A 14,131-nucleotide genomic window follows, 5' to 3' on the forward strand; every position below is an offset into this window, starting at 1 on the left:
TTTTTTTTTTGTGCAAGAGGCACATCATTTTTACTCATATTCCATGAGGAAAACAGGATGCAACTGGCAGAGAGTGGGTGGGGTCAACACTGATAGGAGAATGCATGTTTAACTGACATGACTGAACAATATCGTGCTTTATACATACATACATACACTCACTCACCTCACAAACACACACACACACACACACACACACACACAAAACAAAAAACAACACCACACGCTCTACACTGAAGTCACAATAACATTTTCCCAGACCTACATGAAAATGTAGATGACTTTTTTTTTTTGAGAGTGTTATGGTCGTCATTGTAACTCAAAAAGCACTGAGAGATGTGTTTGAGAGCTTCATCATATCCTTCAACGGGGTTTTATACTGCACTTCACAACAGCGCTAATACAACCCAACTCGATGGGTTCCTATGATACAACGTAAAAAAAAAAAAAAACATAAAAATAAAAGCAATAAAATAAAATTATGACAGAATACATGACTTCCTTTGAACAATGAAGAAAAGCCAATCTAATCGTCAAACTTCACAATTATCATTTTACAATTTAACAACAAAAACAAAACCACCACTTCACTGGATATGATGAGGCGACTTTTCCAAAGCCTTAGCGTTTAAAATATTCACCGCATGTGCACATTAAACATCAACATCTCTCAATCTTGTTCAACTGCAAGTTTTGAATACTTTAAATGAATTTAAATCCAAGATAAATTCAGAATCACTCAAAGGCCTTTTTGAGCAGCCAATCAAAACTCGGATTTTTCTGTAGTGTTTCGCAAATAAAACGACCAATCAAATGGTCAATTCTACACTGTGCCATCCAGAGTCTTTCCGATGGTGCTTGAGTTAGCCGGTTTTAATAATGCACTGCCCTCTAGGTCCTGTTTGTTGCACCTGTGGAGGGGGAGATGGGTCAGAAGAATTCTGTGAATGCATGCCAATATCAATACAACTAGTTCATGTTCATGTAAAATGAATAAGACCATACAATACTGACCCTGACATTGGTCCATTAGCTGTGCGCTCATTGGACTGCTGGTCAAGTTCTGACAGGAGCTTCAGGATGTTCAAAGCAGCCTGTCCGGAGAGATAGAGGCATTGCAGTAAGATACAAGTAGAGATAGATCTTCCACAGTGATCTTTAAAGTACACTACCAAGATAAAAATACTTTTAAATGTTTTGGAAAGAAGTATTTGATGCTCACCAAGGCTGCATTTATTTGATCAAAAATACGGTTAAAAATAGTAATATTGTGAAATATTACTGCGATTTTAAATGAAGAGTTTATATATTTTAATGTTTTAAATTTGAATTTATCCTGTGATGGCAAAGCGGAGTTTTCAGCAGCCATAACTCCAGTTTTCAATGTCACATGATCCTTTAGAAGTATATTTAATATGATAATTTGGTGCCCAAGTAGGATTTCTTATTATTATCAATGTTAAAAACAGTTGTGCTGCTGAATATTTTTGTGGAAATTGTAATACAATTTTCTGTATTCTTCAATGAATAGAAAGTACAAAAGAACATTTATTGGAAATAGAAATCTTTTGTAACATTATTAGGGTCAGACCTAGCGCAAATCCTTTTTTGGCATTTTATTTACCAAAGATAAAATTAGCAGTGAAAAGGCATGGACGGTTATTTTTGCAGCTGACCTTATTGCATAAGCATTTGTAGGAGTTTTTACTTTCAGAGGCAACATTTATGGGAGCAGATTAAAATGAATCATGCAACATGATTTATTAATGTTTGCAGTAATCAATTTACTGGTAATTGTGCAATTATTTAATGCCCAAAAAAGCATGTCATAACCCATTTTAGGCTTGACATGGCTACGATAGTTGGAGAAGTATTGCAGAGAATAGACTCGTGTTCATTTATTTGGAATGCCAGATGATGTCATCCGAACATATCGATTACCAAGCTCTTGGCAGATTGCGTTGGTCATTATGGAAATGATCCGGCTGCATCTGTGTTTTTTAATGTGCGCATTGTCAGTAGATCACACGCAGAACTTTCCACCCCCATCTGCGCTTTTTTGGAATTGCGCTCACGCTAATTTGCCGTTTAGTAAATTTGCCACCATATGTCTAAGGGGCCGTTTACCAAACAGTTTACAACTAAAAACATTTCATGTGTTTTGGTCGTTCATTTACACGACAACAGCATTTTGAGGGCCTGAAAACACAAACTTTTGAAAATGGGGTTTCAAAGTGCATGTTTTTGAAAACAATACCATTAATCGTCTCCGTGTAAACTACAAAAATGCAAATTTGTGAAAATGTCGACGTAATGCACGTGCCTATTATGTGTTTAGTCTATAGACCTTATGCGGCAGAGAAACGAGGGCGCCGCCATCTTTAGAATATTGTCTTTTAACTTCTGTTTTTGCAGTCGCTCTGTATATTTCTATGGCATTGCTGTTAAGGAGTAATTAGTCATTTACTTAATGTAAAGTTAACGAAAGTTATCATGAGGATTGTAATGTTTAAAGCAGATGACTTAACAAATGTCAGTCGACCGGGAGGATTTTAAAACGAGCCGTTCATTCATAAACAAGCAAAATCGCTGTGAAAATACAGACCGGAAGTCAAAAAACAACGATCGCAGCGCTGAAAAGGGGCGGGGCTACATAAGGTCTATAGGTGCGCAGTGTTTCTTTACAAAGTGACATCGCCAACTACTGGTCTGGCAGCATAATACAGCGTTTTTAGTCTTTTGTCGCGGGTCCGTTTGAATGGGGATCGCTTTGACAATGTTGTCGTCTGTAGCCGATAAACTTTTCTGTTTTTAGTACATCATTACGTTAACGTACCCTTAACTTCCACTTTTGATCAGTGTAATGTCTCCTTGCTGAATGTATCAATTAATTAAAAAAAATTAAAAAAGATTAAAAAAGATTTACCATGTCATGGCAGGACTCCACATCCTTGCCAATGCCGTGGCTGATGAGAGGGGGCTGAGAGGAGCAGTTGATCAGAGACACAAACTCATTCTTGTTATTTTTGGGAAAGTCTTTATATTCAACCTGTCAAAAAAAAAAAAATAGATTGGTTGAGCGACATCATTGGGGAGGATAAGTGTGTTATCATTATATTCAATACCTGTAATCCCTGTACAGTGGCCAGGTAGCCGAGTTGTTCGGATGGTCTGGTAAGGGGTCCGTGGGGTCTGTGTGCCAAGCTGTTTTTGGTCTTTAGTATACCTTCGGCGGTCGGGGACGTGCCAGCGTACAGCAGCTCATTGGCAATCATGGCAGTTACTGTGGCCATGGCTGGGTTGGGGGCAACTGTGCGACCGTAGTCTTTTGCATGGGGTCCCTGGTTGGCACCCACCGCCTGTGCCACCTCAGGCACCATAGGTAAAATGCCAGCAGGAAGCTGCTGATGGCTGAGGAAAGGAATTCGGAAATCTTCCTCCTTGTTGACTGCTTTGAGAAACGCAAGTGTCAATCGCAAACAATAATATTCACTAAAATGAACAATGATACAAGGACCATGTACATATGACCACATCTATATTGATGATAGCAGCTGAATATGACAAATGACTAGACAACACATACCAAGAACAGTCTTGTCCACAGATCCCGGTTCAAAGAAGGTCACTTTTCGTCCATCTCCAGGTTTCTTAGCAGGTGCCTTTATAAAGATAAATGAAAGAAAAAAAAGTACTCTATAACCTTTTACACTAACACCTTTAGTTGGCACTCATATGTTTCTGTTTATGCTCCATGCTGGAAAGAAAGCTATGCAGTAAATGAAAATGAGAAAATAATAATGTTCATTTTCTGGATAAATTCAAGGATTGTCAAACTTTTTGATGCCAAGGAGCCCCAAATATGATGATGACCCCCTTCCAAATATATAGCAGCAAAATGTTTTCCTGTATTCAAAAATGTCAGCTGGGTGATAAAATTAGGCATCAAATTATAAAAACAAACAAATGAAATACTTGGCTTTTATATTGTTGTTAAAATAAATATTTTTGTTCTTTTTTATTCCAGATCATGTATTATCTGGCAAATATTTACCTTTTAGTTATTAATTTTTACACAAAATGATATGCAGATTTGTTTTGTTCGCCCACCATTAAGAACTACTTATATGTGAATAAAATTAAAAAGTAATGATTTCTGACCAGTATTTACAAAGAATGAAATAGTAATGTAAACTTTGGGGAATGTAATAAAAAGATTATAATAATAAAAAACCATTACATTAAACATGTTGCATTAATATACAAGTAGACATCTTAACTTTGACAGCCTTAAAAATAAAGTTTAAAAAAACTCTCTCTCTCAAACCCTCTTTTCAGTCCCTTCCGGCACAGGATCACAGTTTGAAAACTCCTGAAACTACTTTCACCATGTTTTTGATGCAAAGTAAATGCTGTTAATAAGCAGACACTCACTTTCTCATCTGTTTTCAATGCCGGTTTGGATGGTTGTGGCTGAGGCACTTTGAAGCCCAGAAGCTCCAGCATCTTCTCGGCTGCATTTCGTTTGGCCACTTTTTTACTAGGACCCATTCCCTCTGCATTCTGACCCGCAATTGACACCTGAGCGAGAGAAGAAAAAAGAAAGAAAAAAAAAACAGTAAGAACTGGTAAAGATAGATCTGGAGCGACTTTATCAGCTCACAAGGTGCATGAAAGCAGACAACATAAAAAGTACAAAAAGGAGTACAGAGTATAAAGTAACTCAGTATGAGAGAAAAAGCAGAAAGCGATACAGGGGCACATTACTTTTCCGGGAACATTTCTGACAAGCAGGTTGTATATGAAAATGATGGCCACAAGAACATGGCCTTCACACAAAATGTGCACTGAACTATTTTAAAATGTCAGAGAACAGAATCTTCACTCTGATGAGTACCTGCATGACAAACTCCCGGCGTCGAGGCAGACCTCTCTCCGTCACTAACGCGTACTCTGGCTCTTTTTCTTTCTTAGCCTGCTGGATTTGAGCCAGTCTGCTGATGGGGTTCATGCCCTGACCATACTCGGGACTGGTCTGCAGCTGAGAGCGGGTGCAAGATTCATTAAGAAAGAGATACATATTGACACACTTGATCAATACATTTAGATTAATGAGAGTATGATGAAAGGGGCAATAATTTAATTAATTCAATGAAAGGCCTGAAAAGGCACACAGAATGACAGCCAGTGTCTGCATTGGTATCGTCACTCGTTTCCTGATTTGAGACAATATCAATTAAGTTAGGGATATTTCAGTTACATTGTCAAATTTTTATATTTAAACAAAGGAATTCACCCATATATGCACACGTTCAAAAGTTTTGGGTCAGTAAGTCAATGTTTAAAGTTTAAAGAAATGAATACTTTCATTTGGCAGCAACAATGAATTGCTCAAAAGTGACAATTTTAAAGGGTTAGTTCACCCAAACATGACAATGCTGTCATTACTCACTCACACACCCTCATATCGTTCCAAACCCATCGGATTTCACCAAAAATATCTTAATTTGTGTTCCGAAGATGAACAAAGGTCATACGGGTTTGGAACAACATGAGGTAATGACAATTTTCATCTTTGGGTGAACTAACCCTTTAATGTTAACGATTTCTATTTCAAATAAATGCTGTTTGTTGGTATTTACTGGCAATTAAAGAATCCTAGGGGAAAAAAAAAATTCACGATTTGTGCAAAAATATTAAGCAGTATAACTGTTTTCAACATTGATAATAATAAGAAATGTTAGAGTAATGACTGCTGAAAGGAATACATTACAAATAGAAAAATTCTTTAAAATTGTAATATTTCAAAATATTCATCAAAATACAGTTTTACTGCATCTTTAAATGAATGCAGCCTTGGTGAGCATAAGAGACTTCTTTCAAAAAAAAAATTTTTTAAATCTTACTGACCCAAAAATTTTCAACAGTAGTATAACAAAATCACTAAAGAATATTTGAATACAAGATTTATCCATTAAGGCAGTTGGTACATTTTGAAACCACTTTAGCTAATTGGCCAATCAGGCACATGCAGTTACTGGCCAAATAAATACTCTCTGAATTAAATACAATCAATAAAGAAGATTATTAACTTCCCTGATGTACTGGTCTATAACTAGAAAGAACACTCTAACTTGGTACTTTAATAATTACATTAATGTTTAACATTTTAATAGGCCAAACTATTACAAATCAATAACTTTTTTTGTTTTTGAACAGAACAGCACTCTAGCCATCAAATTAACCCATCCAAGTATAAGTCCTTATCTACCTTAATAATGGACTTGCTTTTCTTTTTAATGCGTAGTGGTATTTTGTCTGTGACAGGTAGTTGAGGCAGTCCGCGAAGCTCCTCCAGCACAGCGATGGCAGCTAGCTTCTTGGCTATCTTCTTGCTTTTGCCATCCCCCTCCCCTGAATACTCGCCCACAGTAACCCTCACCATGAAGCTCTTCATGTGAGGAGGCCCAGCCTCTTTTAGCACCTGTATACAGTGAGGAGAGTTAAAGAGAAGTGAACAATTTGTGGTTTGAACATCAGAGATATGCATACTTCTGCATGCAGATTCAGATTATTTTATTCAATGCCATGTCAGCTGCATTCAAAGCTATTTTCATGGCAAAAATTCAATTACAAAAATACAAATATCATATAAATACAATAAAAAATAAAAATAACACAGCAAGTCATATTATATAAGATTTTTTAAATTAACATATGATAAAAAATTTAAAACCTTTTCAGGCATAATCTCATTAAATATGTCCTTAAGTGAAATAACTTCATAAAAGAGCATTCTGCTTGTAATAAGTCCAGGACAATCCAATAAAATATGTTTATGCATGTTTTGTAAAATTCCCTTATCTGTTAGAGTTGGGTCTTCACCCTTAAGCAAAAAAGCATGGGTCAAACTTGTGTCTTCTGCATGCAAGATTTTGATCAATTCTAATGTGCATGAAAGTATTGTCTGTCTATTTGTAGCCTATGCATGATGGGATCATGACATACCTCGAAATTCACAGGCAAATTGCGCTTCAGTGCAATCTCGAACACTTGGCTGATCTCGGATTTGTTAAGGTTTTCTTGTACTGGCTCTTCTTTCATCTACATGACAGAGATTGTTATTCACAATTTAACTAAATAGATCAGATAATTGCATTTTGCTTGTATCTACTAGGTATTACTCAAGTATTGAAAGCAGCACTTTTTGAAGAATGACTAATGCTTGGTACACACAGCACGATTTTCAAAGCTGTTGGATCGCTGTTCTTCTCGCACTACACGACTGTCTGGAGTACCATTTGATTGCTGTTGTGTGCACATTACATGACGGATTGGGTACAGGGGGTCACATGTTACACAACATTTCAATAGGAAGAATCGCCGACAGCTCTGTCTGGTCTACAAACTACGTTCCGCTCCCAAACAAACGCAAGAATTGATACAGGAAATAAATGTAAGATCATGCATGAGACAGGATTTCTTCTTGTTAAAATGATGCATGTAAGAAGCATGTGACCCAAGTTGTCTGCGCACCAATTTACAGTGAAAAAAAAAAGAAGAATATGAAGGAGAGAAGCCATGCATGCTGATGTCATACCACTGAACTTTCCCTTGACTTGAATCCTGCTCTCTCATTGGCTGTAGGTCATCACCAATGTAATTTCCAGTCAAAACACACTACATGACTCTGAGTTGCAGACATTTAGCATGCTAAATATCTCACAGGCATCAGCGACGCGTCTTTGATCATACAAACTACATGACTGTCAAGATTTGCCTCTGATTTTGGGCATACGTCTGCGATTTGACAAAAACTGTCGGCGAGTGAAAATCGGGGCTAAAATCGTGTAGTGTGTACCCGGCATTTCTATCAGCCAATTCATCATGTTATAAATATGAACTCACCTCAGACAGTTGCTGCATTATTGGCTCTTTCTGCAGGTATTTGATTGCTTTGGCCGCAGCATCATGTTTGGCTGCTTGACGCGTGCGGCCCTTGCCATGGAACTGTTGTCCACCGATAGACAGCTCCATATGATACAGTACTGGCCCCACAGGAGGAAATGGGTAGTAATAACTGATCAAAAGAAAAGGGAAATAGTATAATATATTTTTCTGCCAAAACATAAGATTAATCACTGGCTATCTTAGCCAACATTTCTATTTTACATCATTTAATAAGCAAAAGCAAAAGATTAAAATAGAGAGGGCATACTGCTGCATGGAGCGTGCATAAGGGCCAGGTGCTCTGATGTTGTAGTTGAATGCTGGTCTCATCCCATGGTAGGCATCTATAGGCTTATAGATGGGCTTCTTGCCCAACTTCATACAAAGTGCATTAAGCTCCACAGTGTGGGTTACATTATCTGCATGAGAGAGAGATGCATGTCAAACAGCTGCTTGCACTGCTAACATTCGTGGGGTTCAACCTACATGGGGTTTAATCTATTACTGTCAAAGCAGCAATATTGTGAAATATTTTTACAATTTTAAAATGTAATTTTTCCTCTGATGGCAAGGCTGAATTTCCAGCAGCCTGAACATGAGCATTACATTAATGATTCTAATATGCTGATTTAATGGCAGAAACATTTCTTATTATTATCAAAGTTGAAAACAATAGTGCTGCTTAATATTTTTGGGTGAATCATAAGTTCAGAATAAAAGCATTTATTTGTAATATAAATCTTTTGTAACCTTATACATTTATTTACTGTCACTTTTGATCAATTAAAAAAATCCCTACTGATCCCAAGCATTTGAACTGTAATTTGGGATAAAACATTTTTTTAAATGAATAATGTAATTTGTCCTGGGAATTTTCTGCAACCATTACCATGATCCTTCAGAAATCATTCTAATATGATGATTTGGTGCTTAAGAAACATTTCTTATTATTATTATCAGTGTTAAAAATAGTGCTAATTAATATTTTTATGGAAACTGTGATGTTTTTTCTCAGGATTCTTTGATTAATATAAAGTTCAGAAGGACAGTATTTATTTGAAACAGAAATCTTTTGTAACATTTTAAATATCTTTACTGTCACTTTTGATCAATTTAATGCATGCTGGCTGAATAAAACTACAATAAACTATACATTACTTCAAAGACAGATTAACTCCAACAGATATATTCAAGGTTAAAATAAGTGGAAACAAAGTAGACATTTATTTGGAATTTTAAAGGAATAGTTCACCCAAAAATCAAAGATCATCTACTCACCATGTATAAAAATAGTTCATGTGACTGTACATTTGAAGTCTCTAAAGCAGATGTAGCAAACACTTCTCCTGGAGAGCTCCAACACACCTGTCAGTAATTTTCAAGTAATCCTAAATTGGTTAGATGGTTCAGGTGTGTTTGATTAAGGTTGGAGCTAAACTCTGCAGAACACAGAGCTGACTAAAGCAAAGCAAATCATATGGATTCCTTTTACCATACTGTTTGCCTTTTTGGAGCTTGACAGCCCAATTCATGCAGGTTTCGGCAATGTGAAGATGAGAGAATTTTCACTTTTGGGTGATACACTACGGAGTCCGGCACATGACATGCAGAAAAAAAATATGTATATCGTGGCCACAAATTAACAATTCATTACCACGCCTTACTAATGCGCCAGCACCTTTAACCAATTCATTGCCTCGTTTTAAGTAAAGTGTGCGCATGATATATTAATTCATTCTCTCGTTTTACTAAATCATGTTCACGATATAATAATTCCTTGCCTTGTTTTACTAAATCGAGATCATAGTTAATTCCCTTGTTTTAGTTTAATCAAAATGAGGGAACGAATTAGTACAACGTGGCCACAATTTACTAAATCGAGGGGACAAATTATTACATAATGCGCACGATTTACTTAAATCGAGGGAACAAATTATATAGTTTGCACGATTTACTTAAAGGGCTAGTTCAAACTAAAATTCTGTCATTAATTACTCACCCTCATGTTGTTCCAAACCCATAAAACTTTTGTTGATCTTTGAAACACAAATGAAGATATTTTTAATGAAATCTGAGAGCTTTCTGTACCTTCAATGACAGCTACGCAACGCTTCAAAATGTTTGTAAAACTAATCTAGTTTAGTTTTAGTTCAAATTTTCTCAAGAGACTTTGTTCGCTTTATATTGATTAGCAAACATAAACAGAAGCTCAACCGAACCTGTTTGACGCGCGAGAACAAACCTCATTGGTTCTTGGTGAAGCTCAAACATGCCGTGTAACACGAGAATGAACCTCATTGGTACTCGCACGTCAAGCGAAAGTGCTTGAGCTTCTGTTTACCACAACTGATGTGTGAGTTGATTAATGTTTATGTGATTAGAAGCCTAAATTAAATCTGTTCATCATATAAAGCAATTGTGTCTCTTCAGAAAATCTGAACTAAACCGCTCAATTAATATGGATTAGTTTTATGATCCCTTTATGAACTGAAGCGTCAAAGTGGTTGTTGCGTAGCTGTCAATGGAGGGACAGAAAGCTCTCAGATTTCATCAAAAAGATCTTCATTTGTGTTCCGAAGATCACTTTCGAAGATGAAAGTCTTACGGGTTTGGAACGACATGAGGGTGAGTAATTAATGACAGAATTTTCATTTTTGGGTGAACCATCCCTTTAAAATGAGGGAATGAATTATTATATTGTGCACACAACTTACTTAAACGAGTGAACGAGTTCGTAATACGTGGCCACAATATATATATATATTTTTGACCGCATGTCATGTGCAGGGCTCTGTACTAGTCCTTTTGAGAAGATGTGAGAAAAAATGTGGACGTACACTCTGAGCCCTTGTAGATCCCATCTGGGTTCTTGCCAGGGTGGCGGGGGCTTCTGTGACTGGGTTTGGGGAGAGTAGTTTCGGCAAGGGCACATGATGCTGCTGAGTGCTGGGCTTTTTTTATACTGGTCCCCTCTGCATCCCAATGCTGATCCCCCAGAGATAACCGCACTGAGAAAATCTGACCAACAGACACCATAAGAAAGTTCAGACAGGAGAGAAGAGATAGTTTTGTGTGTTTGTGTATATAGTAAAGTGCCAAGTCTTACCTTGGAGTGGGCTGGTCCTTGTTCACTGAGTAGCTTGTATTCAGGTTGGATCTTATTGTAACGGGCTAATTCGTTTATCAAGCACATTGGGGTCTTCTCTTTAGGGTTTGCCATGTTAGATACTAAAATCAATAAATCAAAAAGAAAACATTTTAAAACTCAACAAATCCAAGAAAATTATTTTGTTATCAAGGCAAAACCATGTACTGATGTTTTTGCATGTGCATTAAAAAAGCCTGAAAAATACACTATTCATAAGTTTGGGGTCAGTGGCAAGATGTTTTAATGTTTTTAAAAGAAATACTTTTAGGTTTCAAAAATATAATAAAAACAGTAATATTGTGAAATATTAACATTTAAAATAACCGTTTATTATATTAGTATATTTTAAAATGTAATTTATTCCTGTGATGGCAAAGCTACATTTTCAGTGTCTTCAGTGTCACATGATCCTTCAGAAATCATTCTAATATGCTGATTTGGTGCTCAAGAAACATTTCTTATTATCAATGCTGAAAACAGTTGTGCTGCTTAATATTTGGGGTTAATAGTAAGAGTTTTAAAGAGAAGCATTTATTTAAAAACAGAATTTTTTTGTAACATTATAAATGTTAAACCTTTTCACCAGTCGAACCCGGGGGGCCCACACTTAAGCCCGGGGTTATTGTCCCAGCCCTCCAGAGAACCGGGCTACTGGTTACCCTGAATCAACTTTCAATCAACTCAGGTTGTGCGGCTTCGGCCTCGACCTTCGGGACCCTTCTATTTTCACATTTGATCAATTTTATGAATCCTAGCTGAATAAAAATATTAACTTATTATTCATTTATTTTAATAACCACAACGACCCCAAACTTTTGAACAGTAGTTTTTCAGCATGTTTCAATAGACAATTTCAAACCATTGTTGTGGATGTGAAATATGTTATTAAAAGTAATCTTTACAAAAAAGTCTGAGATTCCCATGTGGGCCTGGGCATAGCTGAAGAATTCAAATGTTCCAGTTTTCAAGTCCTAACAGTTAAAGGCCCACTGAAGTGCCTTGAAACACGCAGCATTATTCAATGTGTTGATATCATTTTCTCTGAAATATGACGACAGGGTGGGACATATCAAACAGCTCCTCCCCTTTTTAGAAATAACCAATAGCGTTTAGTTTATATCACAGCTGGGCCAGAGCCATTGAGCTCGGCAAAGCCGCAGTTTCCTTCTAATCTCTAACCATTTCTCCTATCCTCCATATAGCTTTAAAATATAGAATTCTGTGCAGAATTCAAATGGGTCCGATACGTTTTCTGGAATGCGCCGATTCGCGCATATGATCCGCTCTGTGCTATCGTGTCTCTGGACCAGAGCAGTGGTTCACGTAACACTAACGTGAAACCAGACTTCATTAGAAAATAGTAAATTACTTCACTAGAAAATAGTAAATGTACAAAATAGTAAATGTACAAAATAGTAAATGTGTAAACAACTGACCGATTTTAGCCAGATTCAGCGTCTATTTGGGGGCAGGACAATGTAGATTCTAAAGAGCATTTGATTGGACAGGAAATCTGACGAAAAGCTGAAGTGCAAAGTGATGCAATCAAAATCCTTGATCCATATTGGTGGAAGTGAGAGACAAAGTTTTGAATGCAAGGCGTTTTGAATGCATCTACTAAATGCAAGGCGAACATATTCTTACTAAAAGCCAAAAAACTTCCCCAGTTCATGGGGACTTTGACGATGCCTTTTGTCTAAAAATGCACCAAGCACTTTATCACCAACCTGTGGGGTTGCAGAAGGGCGTGGCGGATGCAGAAGGCAGGGCGGAGTTTCGTAACGGGTGACTGGCACTCTCTGAGGGTAAGGGAGCAGTGGCACAGGGAATGCTGAACCCAGGTTGGGGCGGGGTCAGCTGTAAAGGGGCGGCACTGGGTGCAGTGTTGACAGGCGTCTGGAACTGAAGCTGTGACATTCTGATTGGCTGGTAGGAAGATGGGTTGATTGAATGACCAGGTATAGACTTTGCCGTCAGGTAGGAAGAGAACTTTATTAAAGAAGGGCTGTAGCCTATGTGAAAGAGAGAGAATGAGATAAGTGGGTTTGTAGAATGAAGGACTGCAAAGCTCTACCTGCAGTGGGAAAATGAAAAGGATCAAAATTCGTTATAGACATGTTATGCGTAATCAACCAAAAGATCAATCTACATTTGCATTTCCAAAAAAATTAAATATTAGTGCTAAAGCAAAAGAGTTATGTTCATAAAGTATTTGGTAAGCTTAGATTTTAGGATTTGACAAAGTAAATGAAAAGCTGCATCTTTACGCATACATACATCACAGCACGAAACTGTCTTGGCAGTGTATATCTATATTAGTAGTCACAAATCTGTGAACAAATCAGTGTTTATGAACAATTTGTTAAGTGAATGAATCGTTCTTGTTCACTTCTTTGCACTGCCACTTTTGATGTGATACTGTTTTGTTTAAAAGTAAAGAAGACTAATTTTAATATTCCAGTGACGCCATAACTGTTAATTGGTGTTCCAACAGTGTATACAGATTTAAACGCAGCAACACAATTTAAATGATCTACAAAAGTTTTAAAAGAGTCCAAGTTTAATTATTCAAGCTGAATTATTAGCAGATTTTAAAGAAGGATTTAAGAATGATCCAATTTTTTAAAACAGTTTATTGAACCTTTAGATAAAAAAATATTTTAAAGTTTGCATATGTGTTTTATGTTTTGTATCATATTTAATACATAAGGCCTTTATAGCTCATATAGTGAGAATATGGAGCTCATACTAAGGGAGGGGGAAAAAAACACCCCAGAAATATTTAGAGGAGAAAAAATATGTAATCTGGTGCAGTTGCAGTTATTTATTTGGACAAAAAGTAATATGAAACTCTAATAGCCTATAGTGTAAATACATTTTTATTACAGAGATTTTTTTTTTATAACAGACAACTTACATAAAATGCATATATACACATATAGTTGTCACTATATCTCCAAATATCATGTTTTACTAAGACGACATTTAAACCCTTATATTTTGGTGGGCAAAACCTATAGGCTAATGCAGTGC

The 14,131-nt window shown here is 36.6% G+C and overlaps 1 protein-coding gene and 1 long non-coding RNA gene across 3 annotated transcripts in view; one reads left to right on the forward strand and one right to left on the reverse strand.

Moving 5' to 3' along the window:
* stau1 (staufen double-stranded RNA binding protein 1) overlaps positions 1-14,131 on the reverse strand; it is a 15,301-nt gene continuing 1,170 nt past the window's right edge. The window contains exons 2-15 of one of the 2 annotated variants that reach the window (XM_082189618.1): positions 12,826-13,110; positions 11,057-11,178; positions 10,788-10,968; positions 8,219-8,369; positions 7,909-8,080; positions 7,009-7,104; positions 6,272-6,484; positions 4,898-5,041; positions 4,435-4,581; positions 3,587-3,662; positions 3,126-3,448; positions 2,927-3,049; positions 1,015-1,094; positions 1-911 (exon numbers count right to left, since the gene is read on the reverse strand). In XM_082189618.1, the coding sequence (XP_082045744.1) occupies positions 824-911; positions 1,015-1,094; positions 2,927-3,049; positions 3,126-3,448; positions 3,587-3,662; positions 4,435-4,581; positions 4,898-5,041; positions 6,272-6,484; positions 7,009-7,104; positions 7,909-8,080; positions 8,219-8,369; positions 10,788-10,968; positions 11,057-11,178; positions 12,826-13,015 (2,106 nt within the window). In that variant the 5' untranslated portion in view covers positions 13,016-13,110 and the 3' untranslated portion in view covers positions 1-823. Of the gene's footprint in view, positions 912-1,014; positions 1,095-2,926; positions 3,050-3,125; positions 3,452-3,586; positions 3,663-4,434; positions 4,582-4,897; positions 5,042-6,271; positions 6,485-7,008; positions 7,105-7,908; positions 8,081-8,218; positions 8,370-10,787; positions 10,969-11,056; positions 11,179-12,825; positions 13,111-14,131 lie in introns of both variants that reach the window. The other variant, XM_082189617.1, reaches the window with a different exon arrangement.
* The window catches only part of LOC309513702, a 25,129-nt gene continuing 16,574 nt past the window's right edge, over positions 5,577-14,131 (forward strand). The window contains exon 1 of the long non-coding RNA XR_014211519.1: positions 5,577-5,597. This is a non-coding gene — a long non-coding RNA (uncharacterized lncRNA). The remainder of the gene's footprint in view (positions 5,598-14,131) is intronic.

Source organism: Leuciscus leuciscus (genome assembly GCF_965113295.1).
Source record: "Leuciscus leuciscus genome assembly, chromosome: 14".
Lineage (NCBI taxonomy): Eukaryota > Metazoa > Chordata > Actinopteri > Cypriniformes > Leuciscidae > Leuciscus > Leuciscus leuciscus.